Genomic DNA, 17,595 nt, shown 5'->3' on the forward strand with positions numbered 1-17,595 from the left:
AATAATATTTTAAATAGTCTTTTAAATTAATGGATCTGGAAATCAAGGGGATGGAGGCAGTCAGTTCAAAGGTGAACATAGCCAGGTAGAACATTTGGAAGCTTTGGGAGTATGTGGTTACAACAAGATGAAATGACCTCAGTCATTAGAACAGCAGTGTATGCTGAGCAGCCTGCAGTAGAGATGAGGCTACCCTGGGGCAAGGTGTGGCACTGAGGCAAGGTGATTCTGAGCCGGAGTCATCTGGCAAGCTTTAGGTTTGCTCAGCCAAGTGATGGCCAAGCTCCAACTCCAGATAGTGTGTCCCCAGGCTAGCATCCTAATGAAAGAATAGAACTCAGAGCAGGGTGATAACAATCTAGGTGAGGGATAGGGTCATTCTGAGGATGTCCAGCAGAGGTTGGAGCCTGGGAACCTACAAGAATCTCATTGTAAAGATGACTTAGAAAACCTACTAATTTTTTAAATTTTAATTTTATTGTCAAGGTGATATACAGAGGGGTTACAGTTACATATGTATTGTAGTGAGTACATTTGTTGTCGAACTTGTTACCTCATCCCTCATTTTTCTGGTACTTTTCCTCCTCCACCCCATTCTCCCTCACCAAGTTGTACAGTTCATGTATAACATAATGTCTTGTGAGTATTACTGTTGCATTGGTTCGCCCTTTGTCCTTTGGCTCACCATTTTGTTGTTCCCCTTCCCTAACTCAGAAAACCTATTAATTTTGTCACTAGAAGACTGCTGAAAGATAAGAGACCCAACAGTAAAATGGCTTATCTTTTCTCTGAGATATATAATATAGGAATGGGTGACTAATGACCATTTGTGTATTCCCCATCCACCTCTGAATCCTTGTTTTATTTACAGGAGAGGAAATTTGTGGGTGGATCTGGTCAAGTGAGTGAGCGAATAATGGACCTCCTTGGGGACCGAGTGAAGCTAGAAAGACCAGTGATCCGCATTGACCAGACAGGAGAGAAAGTCATCGTGGAGACTCTAAACCATGAAGTGTATGAGGTAAGCAATACCCTTAAACTGGAGGAAGAAACCAGACTCCCATAGGTAACCAAAGCTTATGTACAGACAAGAATATTCCAGAACTTACAGATCTTTGCCAAAGCTACCTGTGTCTGAAAGAAAGAAAAAGTCTGAGGATACTTGGGAGGAGGTTGATTACCATAATATATTAGGCTCTTCTTATATAGTTAAAAACCTAAAGGAAATACGTATTTGAGAAATGTCAAGCACCTCCCACATATCTGGAATTATTCTAAGGGTTGGATAAATAGCAGTGGAAAACAAACAAACAAACAAACAAAAAGATGCCACTCTCTGTCCTTGTAAGGCTTCCATTACAGGAGAGAGGCCATAATCAAATACTCAGTGTGAGGAAAAGAAAGAGGAGTTAGAATCAGAGGTAACTGAAGTCTGTAACATGTCTGACTTTTTGAGGAATTTGGCTTTGACTTCAAGCATGATGGGATGTTAATGGAGGTTTTAAACTAGGAAACAAACAATAAGGTTTCTTTAGGTTTTATTGGGATCCTCCTGGCTTTTGTAATTTAAATTTTATTGTAAAGGTGATTTACAGAGGGGTTACAGTTACATAAACAAGGCAATAAGTACATTTCTTTTTGCACAGTGTTACCCCTCCCTCATTTTCTCTCATTTCCCCTCCCCTGTGTACCCTCCCTCTCAAGTTGTAAGTTCACTTCCAATATAATGTCTAGTGCATTTCACTGTTGCACTGGTTTACCCTTTGTACCACCGTTTCTGTGATTCCCCTTCCCTTCCCCAAATCAGATAATCTTACATACAAGACAAAGGGCACAGAAATAAAAAATAGTGACAACAGGAAATAAACCAAAGGAAAAAAAAGAAAGAAAAACAAGATAACTGCAAACAATACAATGAAAAGAACTCTTGTTTCCATTTCTTGGAGTTCATTTCAATAAGCATCATTTTATCTGGTCATATGCACATAGCTATGGAGCCATTGTGATCCTCTCCTAAGAATATCCTCCTTTGTTCTTCCTGTGTGATGCTTAGAGTTATGTTTTATTAATCATGTCCAAGTGTAATTATTTGTCTTTTGCTATCCATTGGATTAATTTGTAGGTTTATAGACATGGTTTAGTTATTACAAATGAGGAAAAACATGCAGCCTATATTTCTTTGGGTCTGGCTTTACATCACTTAATACAATTTTTTCCAAGTCTGTCCATTTCCTCAGAAATGGGTCAATGTCATTCTTTCTGATGGAAGTATAGAATTCCATTATGGATATGTATGACATTTTCTTGATCCATTCATCTACTGAGGGGCATCTGGGTTGATTCCATATTTTATCTATGGTAAATAATGCTGTGATGAACATGGTTGTGCTGGTGGCATTAGTACAGGCTGGTTTGTTGTGATTTGGGTAAATGCCCAGGTGTGGGATTGGTGCGTCCTAGGGGAGTTCTATGTTTAGTTTTTTGAGGAACCCCCATGCTGCTTTCCAGAGAGAGAAAGAGAGAATCATTAGGAAAAAGTAAAACAGCAGACCAATGACTTTCAACCACACTGCTTTTCTTTCAGGCTAACTATGTAATTAGTGCTATTCCTCCCATTCTGGGCATGAAGATCCACTTCAATCCTCCTCTGCCAATGATGAGAAATCAGCTGATCACTCGGGTGCCTTTGGGTTCTGTCATCAAATGCATGGTTTATTATAAAGATCCCTTCTGGAAGAAAAAAGGTAAGTAGTTTTCTGATACAAAGACTGTCAAAAGAAGGTCCAAACATCTATTTGTTTGGAGCTATTTCTATTTAGAATTCTGGATACAAAATGTTTGTCTAGGTTTTAACTATATTTCTAACAAATCAAGTATATTAGAGGCTAGGTATAGTGATATACATCTATAATCTTAGCTATAATCTTAGACAGTGACCGTAGGAGGTCAACCTGCACAAAAGTACAATATCCTCCCTGAAAACAAACTAAAAGAAAAAGAGCTGAGAGCTTGGATCAGTGGTAGAGCAACTGCTTAGCAAGAACAAGAGACTGTTCAAAGCACAGAATTAACTTACCTTGGAATATGCCCAACTATTATTTTTAATAATTCACTAGAAAGCTTATTTAATCCTCTCACCAAATCCTGTGAGAATAGGTGATTACATTTTCAAATACATGCTTCAAAAGCATGCATTACTAAAGCCATTTACAAAGATGAGGATTTAGGTTGGAGGTGTGGCTCAGTGATCGTATACTTCCAAATGTGCAAATTCCTGGGTTCTGTCCATAGCATGTGTGTGCATGTGTGCATGTGTGTGAGCATGTGTGTGTGTGTGCACACACACACATGCACACACACAAACACACAGTGATGATTCTGGGAATTTCTAGAGTGCCTCCTGTTAGTGTCAGAATTCTACTATGCTAAATAAGATTCATTTCTTTATCCGTATATAGTCATCAGGTGTCCTACTATTCCAGGTCAGTGAGCACACAGGAATGAATACCCACTAGAAATACTGGATTCTGCAGTGATGTTGAAGATCACATCTGCTTAATACTTTAGTCTCTGGCTACATGTGTCTACTGAACATTTGCAATACAGCTAGTGACACCAAGGGACCGATTTTTTTTTTCACTTCATTTCATGTTAGCTGCTTTAAATGTAAATGTAGGTGGCTGAGTGGGGCTAATAGAAGCAACATCCCATAGCACAATCTTATAGGAGGATGTGGCTCAAGGGATGAAGTGCCTGGCTAGCAAGTGTCAGGACCTGAGTTCAAGCCTCAGCACTGCCAAAAGAATCTGCATATTTTGCAGCTGTTTTTCTCTTCCAACTAAATTATCATATATATATATATATATATACATACATATATGTGTATATATACATATGTATATGTATATACGTACACATATATACATATTTACATGTATATGTATATATGCATATATACATAGGATTTTTCATTCTGTTCTTCATACTTCTGAAAAAATGTATTTCTATAACTATAAAACATACAAAGCAGACTTTTATTTTGACAGTACTGGAGTTTGAATTTAGACTTCCATGCTTGTTAGACAGGTACTCTATTGTTGAGCTATGCTTCCAGCACTTTATTCTGGTTACTTTGAGATTGGATCTCACTTTTTGCCCAGCCATATGCCTGAATATTGACCAGGCAATGACAGATGCACACCACCAAACTGCTTCTCCCATCAAGATAAGAGTATAGTAGCTGGGCATTGATGGTACATTCCTATAATCCTAGGTATTCAGGAGACTGAGATCTGAGGCCTGAGGTTTGAAAACAGCCTTGGCAAACAAATTCATGAGACCCTTATCTCCAATTAACCATAAAAAAGCTGGAGGTAGAGGCATGGCTCAAGAGATAGTGAGTGAAAAAAGCTGAGCATGAGCTTGAGGACCAAGTTTCAAGCCTTACTACTGGCACATCCACATGCAAATAGATGAAATATAGTGAATACTTTACCTGGGCTGGCCTGGCACTATGATCCTTCTGATCTCAGCTTCTCATAGTTGTGATAACAGGTGCATGCCACTATACCCAGCTATTGGTTGAGAAGGGGTATCATGAACTTTTTCTCAGGTTGGCCTTGAACTGCAATCTTCCCAATCCCAGGCTCCTGAGATAGCACGAGCCACCATGCCAAACAGATTTTTTGAAAAGCTGAAATTAAAATCTAAAAATTTCTATCATTTTTCCTGTTGTTTGAACATACAATTTTGGTGTACACACCCTGCTGTAACAGCATTATTTTTTGCCATGTTGATTCTGGGGCTTGAACTCCAGGCTTTGCTATTTTTCCTGAGCTGCTTCTTTTTTTTCTCAAGGCTAGGGCTCTACCACTTGAGCCACACCTCCATTTTTGGCTTTTTGGTAGTTTATTGGAGATGAGTATCTCATAGACTTTCCTGCCTAGGCTAGTTTCAAACAACAATCCTCAGATCTCAGCCTCCTGTGTAGCTCAATTACAGCCACCGCTGCCCAGCTATAGATTTATATTGTGCAGTTATACAGTATTTTAGTCATTACAGCTATATTGTATATTTTCATATTTGGTGGGACAATCTCTCATATTTTACTTATTTTGTTTTTAGTTACCCTCAACTGTTCTTCCACACACTATGCATAGAAAGCTCCTGTTAAATTCTTTTATTCTGAATCTCCCTCTTCATCAATTTCCACAGCTACAATATCTTTTCTGTTCTCTCACATGATGTTCCTTAGTGCTTATTGGGAGGTTTCCCTACTTGATGATCATTGTCTTTTTTGTTCCTTCTGGTTGCTTGCTTGTATCTGCTTTTATCTTTGCCTTTATCTCTTTTTTTTTTTATTCTAAGAAACGTGTTTATTTGTCACAAAGATTCTTACCGAATATGTAAACGACTCTTCTTCGCTACCGTTTCTGGTCAACGATGGGAATTTGCCTTTATCTCTTAAGTGACACAATAGAAATTCCAAGAATGATGCAAGGTCCCATCTGACTTGGCTATGGCATTTTTAAAATCTGTTTCTCCAAGTGCATCTGCATGGCTGAGACCACCATTGCTCTGGGAAAGAAGCGTCTCTAGGGGGCCTCTATCGGAAAATGGTACCTCCACCCTGCCCACCTGGCATCTGAGGCTCGTTCCATATCCTGCCAATGGAGCCTTCCATAATCAGCATGAGCGCACCCTTCTCCCCATGTCCTGTTGGTCTCTTCTTTTTCTCGCCTGCTTAGAATAGGTGATTCCTGACCTTGTTTTTCTGCCAGTGCTAGCTAGAACTTGAACTAAGGGCCTGGGCATTATCCCTGAGCATTTTTGCTTAAGACTAATGGCTCTACCATTGAGCCACAGTTCCACTTCCAGCTTTTTAGTAGTTAATTGGAGATAAGAGTGTCATGGACTTTCCTGTCCTAGCTACCTTTGAACCATGATCCTCAAATCTCAGCCTTTTGAGTAGCTAGGATCACAGGTGTGAACCACCAGTGCCTGGCATAAGTTCTATATGTTGTTCGTTTGCTGTTTGCTTCTTTGTTTAACAGACATGACACATTTCTTCTTTAGTCTCTTTTCACCTGAGAGGCATGCAAGTGTCTCTGTGGTGAGTAGGTGGCTGGGGCATTGATTCTCTCAGGAGCATGCTGAGGAGGGATATGGGAGAAGCCATATGGGTGATTTAAGCCTCTGGTGTGTCTGCTCATACACAAGTACACACAAAGGATGGGGAGCTGTGTGCCTCCAAAATTTTTCCCATTTTGAGATCATCTTATTAGCTTTGCTCCATAACATTTGTTCCAGAGTCTTCTACCACAATTTTGTTTAAACAACCTTACATTTGCAAGTAAAAGTGGAACAAGAGGAGGAGTATACTGCAGCAGGATATTATTAGAGCATTTTACATTCTAGCTTGACATTTTCACCCCTTTCTCTGTTACAGTGTTGGTTAAATCACAGATAAAAGCACGCCCGCCCCCATAGCCATGGAGGGGTTGGATTGGTTCCAGGACCCCCATGGAAAACAAATAACCTGGATGCTCAAGTGCCTTAGATAAAAATGGTATAGCATTTGCATAAATCCTATCTACATCACCTCATACACTTTAGATCATTTCTAGATGACAGAATATCTAATGCACTGTCAATGCTGTGGCAATAGCTGTTCCTGTGCTCTTTAAGGAACCACAACTAGCAAATGGGCTGGACATGTTTGGAACACATGTCCTTCACAAACATTGGGTATTCAATCTTCCTCTTTCTAAAAAAATATTATAAAAGTGATGTACAGAGGGGTTACAGTTACATAAGTCGAGTAATGATGACATTTCTTTTTTGAACAGTGTCATTCCCTCCCTTGTTTTCTCCCAGTTGTTCCCTCCAGAGTCCTCCTTCCCCACAAGTTGTAGAGTTCATTTTCAACATAGTGTCTAGTGAGTATCATTGCTGCATTTGTTCACCATTTGGTCCACCATTTATGTGTCTTAATCTCATTCTTCCTCTTGACAAGTATTTTCAACTCACAGTTGTTTTGAATCTACACGTGCAGAACTTGCAGATGTTGGGGACAACTGCATTTTCTTCAAGAGCGGCAAGGGGAAAGCACTTTTTGTTTTTTGGGTCCGGTTGTGGGCCTGAACTCTGGGCCTGGGTACTGTCCCTCAGCTCTTCAGCTCAAGGCTAGCACTCTACCACTTGAGCCACAGTGCCACTTCTGGCTTTTCCCCCCCTGCTTATGTGGTGCTGAGGTATCAAACCCAGGGCTTCATGCATGCGAGGAAGCACTCTACCACTAAGCCAATTTCTCAGTCCTTAATTTTTTATTATATTTAAGTCGTTATACAAAAGGGATTCAATTCAGCCTATCAATTTATGAATATAGTGCATCCTGAGCCATGTCACACCTTTTATCATTTTCCCTCCACCTGCCCCAAGCCTACCCATCCCATTAAGTTACTTCATTCCACTTTCACATATGTACACTGACTATTATGATTGCTTTTGCTCACCTTTCCTCTCCTTTTATCTGCATCCTAATTATTCTTTTTTTCTTTGTTGCTATCCTTTTTTTATTGTGAAAATACCATACAGAGGGGTTACAATTACATGGGCAAGATAATGAGTACATTTCTTATCAAGCATTGTTGCCTCCTCCTTTGTTTCCCCTTACCATCCCTTCCCATCTCCCCACCCCCACCCCCACTCCCTCCTTCTCTCCCCCTGCCCCCCCATACCAAAGTTGTAAAGTTCATTTTTCAACATAATGCCTTGTACATCTCATTGTTGCAATGGGTCCACCTATATCCCTATTTAAACAATTTGTTTTTTCCTTCCCCTCCACAAATTATACCAACATCAAATACAGTGAAAACAGGGGTTATACCGTGGGGTAGGGGCATACAAAGCAACAAAGAAATCATCTTATAAATATGCTAGAAACAATAGCAAGAAAGAAAAAATGTGTGAGTCCCTATCTTGGGGTTCATTTCGCCTAATATCAACTTATTTGACCTTTTCTGCTTGTCTCAGACATATACTAGTTGTTGCAAATGAAGGAAACCATGGGACCTATGTTTCTTTGGGCCTGGCTTACTTCACTTAATGTAATTTTTTCCAAGTCTTTCCATTTCCTAACAAATGGGGCAATATCATTCTTTCTGATGGAGGCATAGAATTCCATTGTGTATATATACCAGATTTTCTTGATCCATTCATCTACTGAGGGGCATCTGGGTTGGCTCCATATCTTAGCTATAGTAAATAATGCTGCAATAAACATAGTTGTGCTGGAAGCTTTAGTATGGTCTTGTTTGTGATCATTTGGGTAAATGCCCCAAATGCATCCTAATTATTCTTGAGAGGAAATATTCTTAAGAGGTCATGTTTGAGTTGCGGGTTTGAGACTCTATGGATTTTGGTTTCCATGTTCTTTCTGCCCTATTTTCAGACAGTCAAAAATATTTTAAATAAAACAAGAGTCAGGTGTAATTAGTGTACATTTGTACTCTCAGCTACGGGGAACTTGAAGCAAGGTCACTTCAGCCAGGAGTTTGGGGCAACATATTGAGATCCTGTTTGTAAAATTTATTTAAACAGTATAACTGGATTTTCATAAAACACAAACATCTAGTACTTTATATTTTGCAGAATGGATGAGTATTCCCACTGAACATTATTTTGTTGTTTACTTATTTACTTATCATGCTCTTACTTAAGGCTTAAATTATTTAAGGCTTAAATTCAGGGCCTATTACTTGGCTTTTTCACTTGCAGTTGGTACTCAGGCTTCCAGCCTGAGTTTTTGCTGATTAGTTAGAAATGGAATCTCAGACTTTTTTGCCCATGCTGTCTTTGAACTTCCATCATCTGGATCTCAACCTCCTGAGTAGCTAGAATTACAAGCCTGAGCCACCAAAGCCCAGGTTACATCATCTCTTTTATTCTGATTTCTTGTGAATAAAGAAATATGGGATACAAGTATTAACAGCAAGGAAAAATAGATTTCATTAACTGAAATTGACAGTATCACATGGCCCTATAGTTGGTAAAGAAGGGGTCATGTGGTTTGATTCCCCCCTCACACCTCCCACAAACTGGCTACTCAATTTTCTTAATATCCCTTTGGTTTGCTATCATAAGTTTAGAATATAATATTTGATGGTATTCTATAATATTAATCTTTGAGATTCTCCAATTGAAAACAGTGCTTCATTGCAAGGATAGTGGGATAGGATGATAAACAAACTTCTCCATTTTAACCTTCTCCAAGATTTCTGTGGAACCATGGTCATCGAAGGAGAGGATGCACCAATTGCCTACACCCTGGATGATACCAAACCTGATGGAAGTTGTGCTGCTATAATGGGGTAAGACATAATGACTGTATTCATGGTTGGCAAGATACTGAAACATTGTTAACTTCATCCCAAACTTTGTGAAATAAATTTATTCAGTGATAGTCCTTTCCAGATCCAGCCAAAGAAACCTTTTTTTTTTCCATTGAGAAAATACCATTCAGAGGGGTTACAATTACATAAGCAAGGTAATAAGTACATTTCTTATCAAGCATTATTGCCTCCTCCTTTTTTCCCCTTACCATCACTTCCCACTCCCCGCACCCCCCACCACACCCCCCTCCTGCACCAAAGTTGTAAAGTTCATTTTTCAACATAACATCTTGTACATCTCATTGTTGCAATGGGTCCACCTGTATCCCTATTTAAACAATTTGTTTTTTCCCTTCCCCTCCACAAATTATATCAAGATCAAATACAGTGAAAATAGGGGTTATACCGTGGGGGAGGGACATATAAAACAACAAAGAAATCACCTTATAAATATGTTAGAAACAATAGCAAAAAAGAAAAATCATTTGAGTCCTTATCTTGGGGTTCATTTCACTTAACATCAACTTGTCTGACCATTTCTGCTTGTCTCAGATGTATATTAGTTGTTGCAAATGAGGGAAACCATGGGACCTATGTTTCTTTGGGCCTGGCTGAAACTCCTTGAAAAAGAGTAGGAAGATAAACCCGAATCCAGTAGACAGAAAGAAATAATTAAAATTAAATCAGAATTAAAGTAATTAGAATCCAAAAGAACCATAGAGGCTGGGAAGGTGGCTCAGTGGTAGAGCGCTTGCCTTGCATGCCTCAGGCCCTGGGTTGTATTCCTCAGCAGCACATAAGCAAAAAGAAAAAAGCCAGAAGTGACGCTGTGGCTCAAGTGGTAGAGTGCTAGCCTTGAGCTGAAGAGCTGAGGGATAGCGCCCAGGCACAGAGTTCAGAACCATGACCGGACTCCCCCCCCCCCAAAAAAAAGAACCATAGAAAGAATCAACAAAACAAAGAGTTGGTTCTTCAAAAAAATTAACAAAATTGACAGATCCTTAGCAAATCTTAACAGAAAAAGAAGAGAACCCACCCAAATAAATAAACTCAGAGCTGAAAATGGAAACATCACCAAAGAAACAAACAAGATTCAGAACATTATAAGGGAATACTTCTCAAACCCTTATGCTAATGAGTACATTTCTTATCAAGCATTGTTGCCTCCTCCTTTGTTTTTCTCCTACCATCCCATCCTTCCCACCTCCTCGACTACACTCCTCCCTGCCCCCCGCCTAAATTGTAAAGTTCGTTTTTTTGACATAGCATCTTGTACATCTCATTGTTGCAATGGACCAACCTGTATCCCTATTTAAATAATTTTTTCCCTTCCCCTCCCCATATTATACCAACATCAAATACAGTGAAAATAGGGGTTATACCATAGGGGAGGGACATACAAAGCAACAAAAAAAAATCACATGGTACCTTATAAATACGTTAGAAACAATAGCAAGAAAGAAAAAATCACTTGACTTAACATCATCTTATCTGACCTTTTCTGCTTGTCCTAGACATATACTAGTTATTGCAAATAAGGGAAACCATGGGACTTATGTTTCTTTGGGCCTGGCTTACTTCACTTAATAGAATTCTGTCCAAGTCTTTCCATTTCTTAACAAATCGGGCAATGCCATTCTTTCTGATGGAGGCATAGAATTCCATTGTATATATGTACCACATTGTCTTGATCCATTCATCTACTGAAGGGCATCTGGGTTGGTTCCATATCTTAGGTATGGTAAATAATAAATCCCCCAACAACAAATCCTCAAAGAAACTACTTCCCAATAAATAAGTGGGCTAAAGATTTAAAGAGAAACTTCTCTGAAGAGGAAATAAGAATAGCCAACAGACACATGAAGAAATGCTCAACCTCTCTAGCCATAAAAGAAATGCAAATCCAAACAACATTGAGATCCCACCCCACTGCAGTTAGAATGGCTAGAATCTAGAACTCTAATAACAACAGATGCTGGAGGGGATGTGGACAGAAGGGAACCCCACTGCTTTGTTGGTGGGAGTGTAAACTTGTTCAACCACTTTGGAAAGTAGTATAGAGGTTCCTCAAATTACTCCACATAGAGCTTCCCTATGCCCCAGCAATCCCACTTTTGGGCATTTACCCGAATGATCACAAACAAGACCATACTAAAACTACCAGCACAACCATATTTATCACAGCAAAGAAACATTCTTATTGCTTCTTTTTCTCAAGGTCTTTATCTGGAGAACAAGTAGAATTCCCTAAAATTAAAAAAAAAATTGTTTCAGTTTTTTCTTGATATTTATTTCTAGGGCAGATATATTTTGATGAACCCTCCTTTGGTGAAACACAATACTAAGAACTTTCTTAGGTTGTTTTCCTAAGAGAGTTTCTTGTAGAGGTAATGTGGCTATCAGTGTTGTCTGAGTCTTTTTGTGTTGCTGTAATATAGTACCTGAGACTAACTTATAAAGAAAAGAGGTTAATTGTAGCTCACAATTTTGGAAGTCTAAGTTCATGATGCCAGTATCTTCTTGGCTTCTGGTCAGGGCCTCATGCTGTTTCATGCATAGTGGAAAAATAGAAGTGATCATGTGCAAGAGAGAACAAAAGAGAGCAACTAGAGGAAGCCAAACCAGCTCTGTAACAACCCATACTAGCAAGAGCCACTCCACAGTTGCTTTAAGTATATCAATCCTTCCACATGGACAGATCCCTCCAAACCCTATATGTCTCTTAAAGGTCCCACCACCTCTCAATACCACCACATTGGGAATTGAATTGCATCATGAGTTTTAGTAGGGATAAATATTCCAAATCATAAAAAGAATGATTTATGTGCAATACTGATATTTTCTAAGATTCACAGGAAGAAACCAAGTCCAGCTTTATCCACACATTGGCAGGAAAGAACTGAACAGATGGAGGATGTCTTGAGGGCCAGTACTGACCCCAAAAGATGCTAGAGAAGCTAAAACTAAGATGATCACTAGGACATGTGTATGTTTATCTCATAATAAACCAAGAGGCTAGGCACCAGAGGCTTACATCTGTAATCTTAGCTACTTAGGAGACAGATCTGAGGATCTTGGTTCAAATCCAGCCTAGCCAGGAAATTCTGTAATACTTATTTCCAACTTACCAGCAAAAATCTAGAAGTAGAGGTGTGTCTCAAGTGGTAAAGTGCCAGCCTTGAGTGACAAAAGCTCAGGGATGGTGCCAAGGCCCTGAGTTCAAGCCCCATCCATTACAGGCAATTTTTTAAATTAAAAAATAAACCAAGAAAACAACAGGAAGTTGAAAAACATCATGGGGCTAGAAATTCATCAGAAATGAGAAGATGGAAGCTCAGGAGATGCCCAGAGAAGGCAGATCCAATGAGAAAGGACCAAATGGAATGGGAGCTCAGATGCAGCCTTCCCTGGCCTAGAGACCCAGGGCTCCTTTATATCAGCTACCAGCCTGATGAGGGGAAGAGAATAAGTCATGTTGTTATCACAACAGGAATCATAGCCAGGCCTATAGTAAACAGTCCCTTGAGTCCCCAGAGCCAGAGGTGTTCTTCAGTGTCAGGAGGGCAACATGGAAATGGTAAAAGTGGAGGATGGGAAGGTGGTTTAGTGGTAGATTGCTTGCCTCGCATGCATGAGGCTCTGGGTTCGATTCCTCAGCCTCACATATGCAGAAAAAGCAGGAAGTGGAGCTGTGGCTCAAGTGGTAGAGTGCTAGCCTTGAGTAGAAGAGTTGAGGGACAGTGCCCAGGCCCATAGTTCAACTCCCACAACCGACAAAAAAAATTATAAGGTAATGTAGAAATTACTTCTTCTGGCTAATTTTTAACATTGTACACTGGGCAGCTGAGTAGCTATAGAAATGCAGGATGAAAAGAAAACATTAATTTCTCCCCCTTTTCTCTTTTGTGTGTTTTAGATTTATCCTTGCTCACAAAGCCCGAAAACTGGCCCGCTTAACCAAGGAAGAAAGGTAACCAAAAAGTGCTTCCTCTCCCTTCCCTCTCCTCTTCTCTCCCTCATTTCCTTCCTTCCTTCCTTCCTTCCTTCCTTCCTTCCTTCCTTCCTTCCTTCCTTCCTTCCTTCCTCCCTCCCTCCCTCTCTCCTTCCTCCCTCCCTCCTTTCTTTATTCCTTCCTTCCTTCCTTCTCTCCTTCCCTCCTTTTCCTTCATTTCTTCCTTCCTTCACTCCCTCCTTCTATCCACCACATTCTCCTTCCTTCTCTCCTTCTTTCCTTCCTTCCTTCCTTCCTTCCTTCCTTCCTTCCTTCCTTCCTTCCTTCCTTCCTTCCTTCCTTCCTTCCTTTCCTACCTTCCTTTGTTCTCTTACTTCCTCCTCCCCCTCCTTTTCCGTTTCTTTTTTCCTTCCTCCCTCCTCTTTTTTCCTTTCTCCCTCCTTTTATCCCTCACTCTCCATCCCTCCTTCCTTCTTACCTTCCTTTATTCCATACCTCCTACCTTCCTTCCTTTCTCCTTCCTTCCTTGCTTTCTTCCTTTCTTTTTAGCCTACTTGCTTGCCTCACAATTTTGTTTAGTTCTGAGCTTGTCAAATGCCTACAAACACATGCACTGCACATACTATGTCTGTTAAATTAATTATGAGTCTCCTATAAAGGTGCAGGGCTGATAACTGAGCAACCAAGTATTCGTTAATATTTATTGAGTTTATTGTACAAATGATACCATGTTAAGAATGCAGAGACTGTGGGAATGGATTTACCCCAGACACTAAAACCTGACTTGTGCAGGAGATAAGCAGGTAAACAAATTACTGAGTCAGTGAGCAGCACATGGGTGAGGCATAGCAATTAGAGATTATAATTGCAGAAGGACTGATTTCTATAGAAGTGACAATCTCTTCTAGCAATTAGTATTAATTTAAACTGCAAGTTCTATATTTCCACATCACTACTGATTCCTTATCAACTAAGAGCCCTAAAGGGTGTTATGGTATATGTTCTCCCTTCTATCAGATATGATCTTCCTTGACCACTGCCACCACCACATGTGGCCTGGAATATGAACATTTGCTCAGAACACACAGCTAAAGATGTTTTGCTAAGATAAAAAAAATCACAAAGGTTAGCAATGCTTGGTCCTCAAATGCTTGGTCCATTGCTGTATCTCCAGTGCCTAGAGCAAATGGGCTCTTTTTTTCCCAATATTTACATTTATTTTCCATCTTTTTAAAACTTTTTATTGTGAAAATACTGTGCAGAGGGGTTACAATTACATGGGCAAGATAGTGAGTACATTTCTTATCAAGCATTGTAGCCTCCTCCTTTGTTTACCCTTCCCATCCCTTCCCAGCCTCCCCCCCCCACCCAATCTTCCCCCCCCACCAAAGTTGTAAAGTTCGTTCTCGACATGACAACTTGTACTTCTCATTGTTGCAACGGGTCCACCTGTATCCTTATTTAAATGACTTGTTTTTCCCCTTCCCCTCCACAAATTATATCGACATCAAATACAGTGAAAGCAGGGGTTATACTGTGGGGGAGGGACATACAAAGCAACAAAGAAATCATCTTATAAATGTGTTAGAAACAAATGCATGAAAGAAAAAAACATTTAAATACATATCTTAGGGTTCATTTTCCTAACATCACCTTATCTGACCTTTTCTCCTTGACTCATACTTATACTAGATATTGCAGATAAGGGAGACCATGGGACCTATGTTTCTTTGGGCCTGGCTTACTTCACTTAATAGAATTTTGTCCAAGTCTTTCCATTTCCTAACAAATGGGGCAATGTCATTCTTTCTGATGGAGGCATAGAATTCCATTGTGTATATATACCACATTTTCTTGATCCATTCATCTACTGAGGGGCATCTGGGTTAGTTCCATATCTTAGCTATGGTAAATAATGCTACAATAAACATAGTTGTGCTGGTAACTTTAGTGTGGTCTTGTTTGTGAACATTTGGGTAAATGCCCAAGAGTGGGATTGCTGGGTCATAGGGGAGCTCTATGTGGATTCTTTTGAGGAACCTCCATACTACTTTCCAAAGTGGTTGAACAAGTTTACACTCCCACCAACAATACAGTAGGGTTCCCTTGTAGCCACATCCCCTCCAGCATCTGTTGTTGTTAGAGTTCTTGATTTTTGCCATTCTAACTGGGGTGAGGTGGTATCTCAATGTTGTTTGGATTTGCATTTCTTTTATGGCTAGGGGGGTTGAGCATTTCTTCATGTGTCTATTGGCCATCCTTCTTTCTTCTTCAGAGAAGTTTCTCTTTAAGTCTTTAGCCCACTTATTTATTGGGCAGTTGTTTCTTTGAGGATTTGTTGTTGGGAGATTTAATTTTTTGGGTTCCAAGTATATTTTAGATATGAGACCCTTGTCTGTTGTATGGCTAGTGAAGATCTTCTCCCAATCCGTAGGCTTTCTATTGATCTTGCTAGCTGTGTCCTTTGCCACGCAGAAGCTCTGCAACTTCATGCAATCCCCAAATGGGCTTTTTTATACTAAAAAATTATATGTTCTTTTATGAAGTACCTTTTTGTTGAATGTAATTTAAAGTGATCAATTTTGAGAATTCAAAATCTCCTTATGTGTTTGCTTCTATATCTAAATTTAAATTTTATTTCACAACTCTGCCTAATTGTTCTTCTGCTATGTCAAGTTATTTCATTTATGTAAAGGGGTTGTTATAGCGAGGAGAAGAAACAATCAGGCATGTTTTGATGGTATTGAGGTGTGAACTCATGGTCATGTGCCTGTGAGGCAGTTATTTCAAATATTTTTTAGTAGAAAGAGTTCCTGCAGCTGGGACGTAGTAGCTCATGCCTGTACTCCCAGCTTCTGAGAAGTCTGAGATCTGGAGGGTCTCAGTTCAAAGCAATCCCAGAAAGAAAGTTTGTAAGACTTCATCTGTAATTAATCAGTAAAATGCTGGACTAGAGACATGACTCAAATAGTAGAACTCCAGTTGAGCAAGCAAGCTCAACAAGATTCCAAGATCATGAGGTCAAGCCCTGGACTAACATTACACACACACACACACACACACACACACACACGCACACGCTCGCACACACACACACACACACACACACACACACACGGGGTCAGGGGAGAGTGAGTTCCTGAGTTTCTGGATTTAAAGCATGCTAATAATAACAATAATACTCTTTCTATATACACACACACAGACATATATATTGTACTATTGTACATATGTGTGTGTGTATATATTCAAACTTGTGGGCAGGAACTACAGGAAGAATCTGGGGGAAAGCAAAAGAAGGGGTAACTTTGTCCAAAAAAAAGAAATGCACACATTACCTGAATTGTGAAATGGTAAACCCTCTGCATAACATCTTAATAATAACAGAAGATTATATTTTAATATATATAGATAGACATTCAATATTCCCTTTAGTATTACTATTCTATGAAAAGAGACTTGAAATAACAGTGTATATTTATTGAAATAGAGTTGTCTAATCTTACTTTAATTGCGTAATTGACTTTTTTTTTTTTTGGTCAGTCGAGGGGCTTGAACTCTAGCCTGGGTTCTGTCCCTGACCTCTTCAGCTCAAGGTGAGTGCTCTACCACTTGAGCTGTGGCACCACTTCTGGTTTTCTGTTGGTTAAGTGGAGATAAGAGTCTCATGGACTTTCCTGTCTTGGCTGGCTTTGAACCATGATCCACAGATCTAAGCTTCCTGATTAGCGAGGATTACAACTAATTGACACATCTTATTTGACTATAATTGTTGTCATCTAATACCCCAAATAGACTTTATAGCTACAAATTTATTGCTCATTTTTTTTTAGTCCAAGGATTGGGTTTGGAAATTTATATCACGGTTTCTCAAATCTGAGAATCATTCAGAAGGTTTGTATCAACACAGATGATTCTTTCTTTCTTTCTTTCTTTCTTTCTTTCTTTCTTTCTTTCTTTCTTTCTTTCTTTCTTTCTTTCCTTCCTTCCTTCCTTCCTTCCACCCTCCCTCTCCCCCTCCCTCCCTCTTCTCTCTCTTTTTCTTTCTTTCTTCCTTTATATATATATTTATATTATTGTAAAGATACTGTACAGAAGTATTACAGTTTCATGAGTAATGTAATGAGTTCATTTCCTATTGAGCATTGTTACCTCCTCCTTTGTTTTCCCCCATCATTCCTTCCCTCCCCTCCTTCCCAAGTCCTCCCCACCCCTGACATTGTAAAGTTCGTTTTCAATGTAATGTCTTGT

The 17,595-nt window shown here is 39.5% G+C and overlaps 1 protein-coding gene across 1 annotated transcript in view; it reads left to right on the forward strand.

The window, feature by feature from the left end:
* Maob (monoamine oxidase B) overlaps window positions 1-17,595 on the forward strand; it is a 108,339-nt gene that overhangs the window by 80,945 nt on the left and 9,799 nt on the right. The window contains exons 7-10 of the mRNA XM_070040591.1: window positions 872-1,021; window positions 2,585-2,744; window positions 9,275-9,371; window positions 13,309-13,362. Of these exons, the coding sequence (XP_069896692.1) occupies window positions 872-1,021; window positions 2,585-2,744; window positions 9,275-9,371; window positions 13,309-13,362 (461 nt within the window). The remainder of the gene's footprint in view (window positions 1-871; window positions 1,022-2,584; window positions 2,745-9,274; window positions 9,372-13,308; window positions 13,363-17,595) is intronic.

Source organism: Dipodomys merriami, unplaced genomic scaffold (genome assembly GCF_024711535.1).
Source record: "Dipodomys merriami isolate MVZ:Mamm:240054 unplaced genomic scaffold, mDipMer1.0.p SCAF_3, whole genome shotgun sequence".
Taxonomy (NCBI): domain Eukaryota; kingdom Metazoa; phylum Chordata; class Mammalia; order Rodentia; family Heteromyidae; genus Dipodomys; species Dipodomys merriami.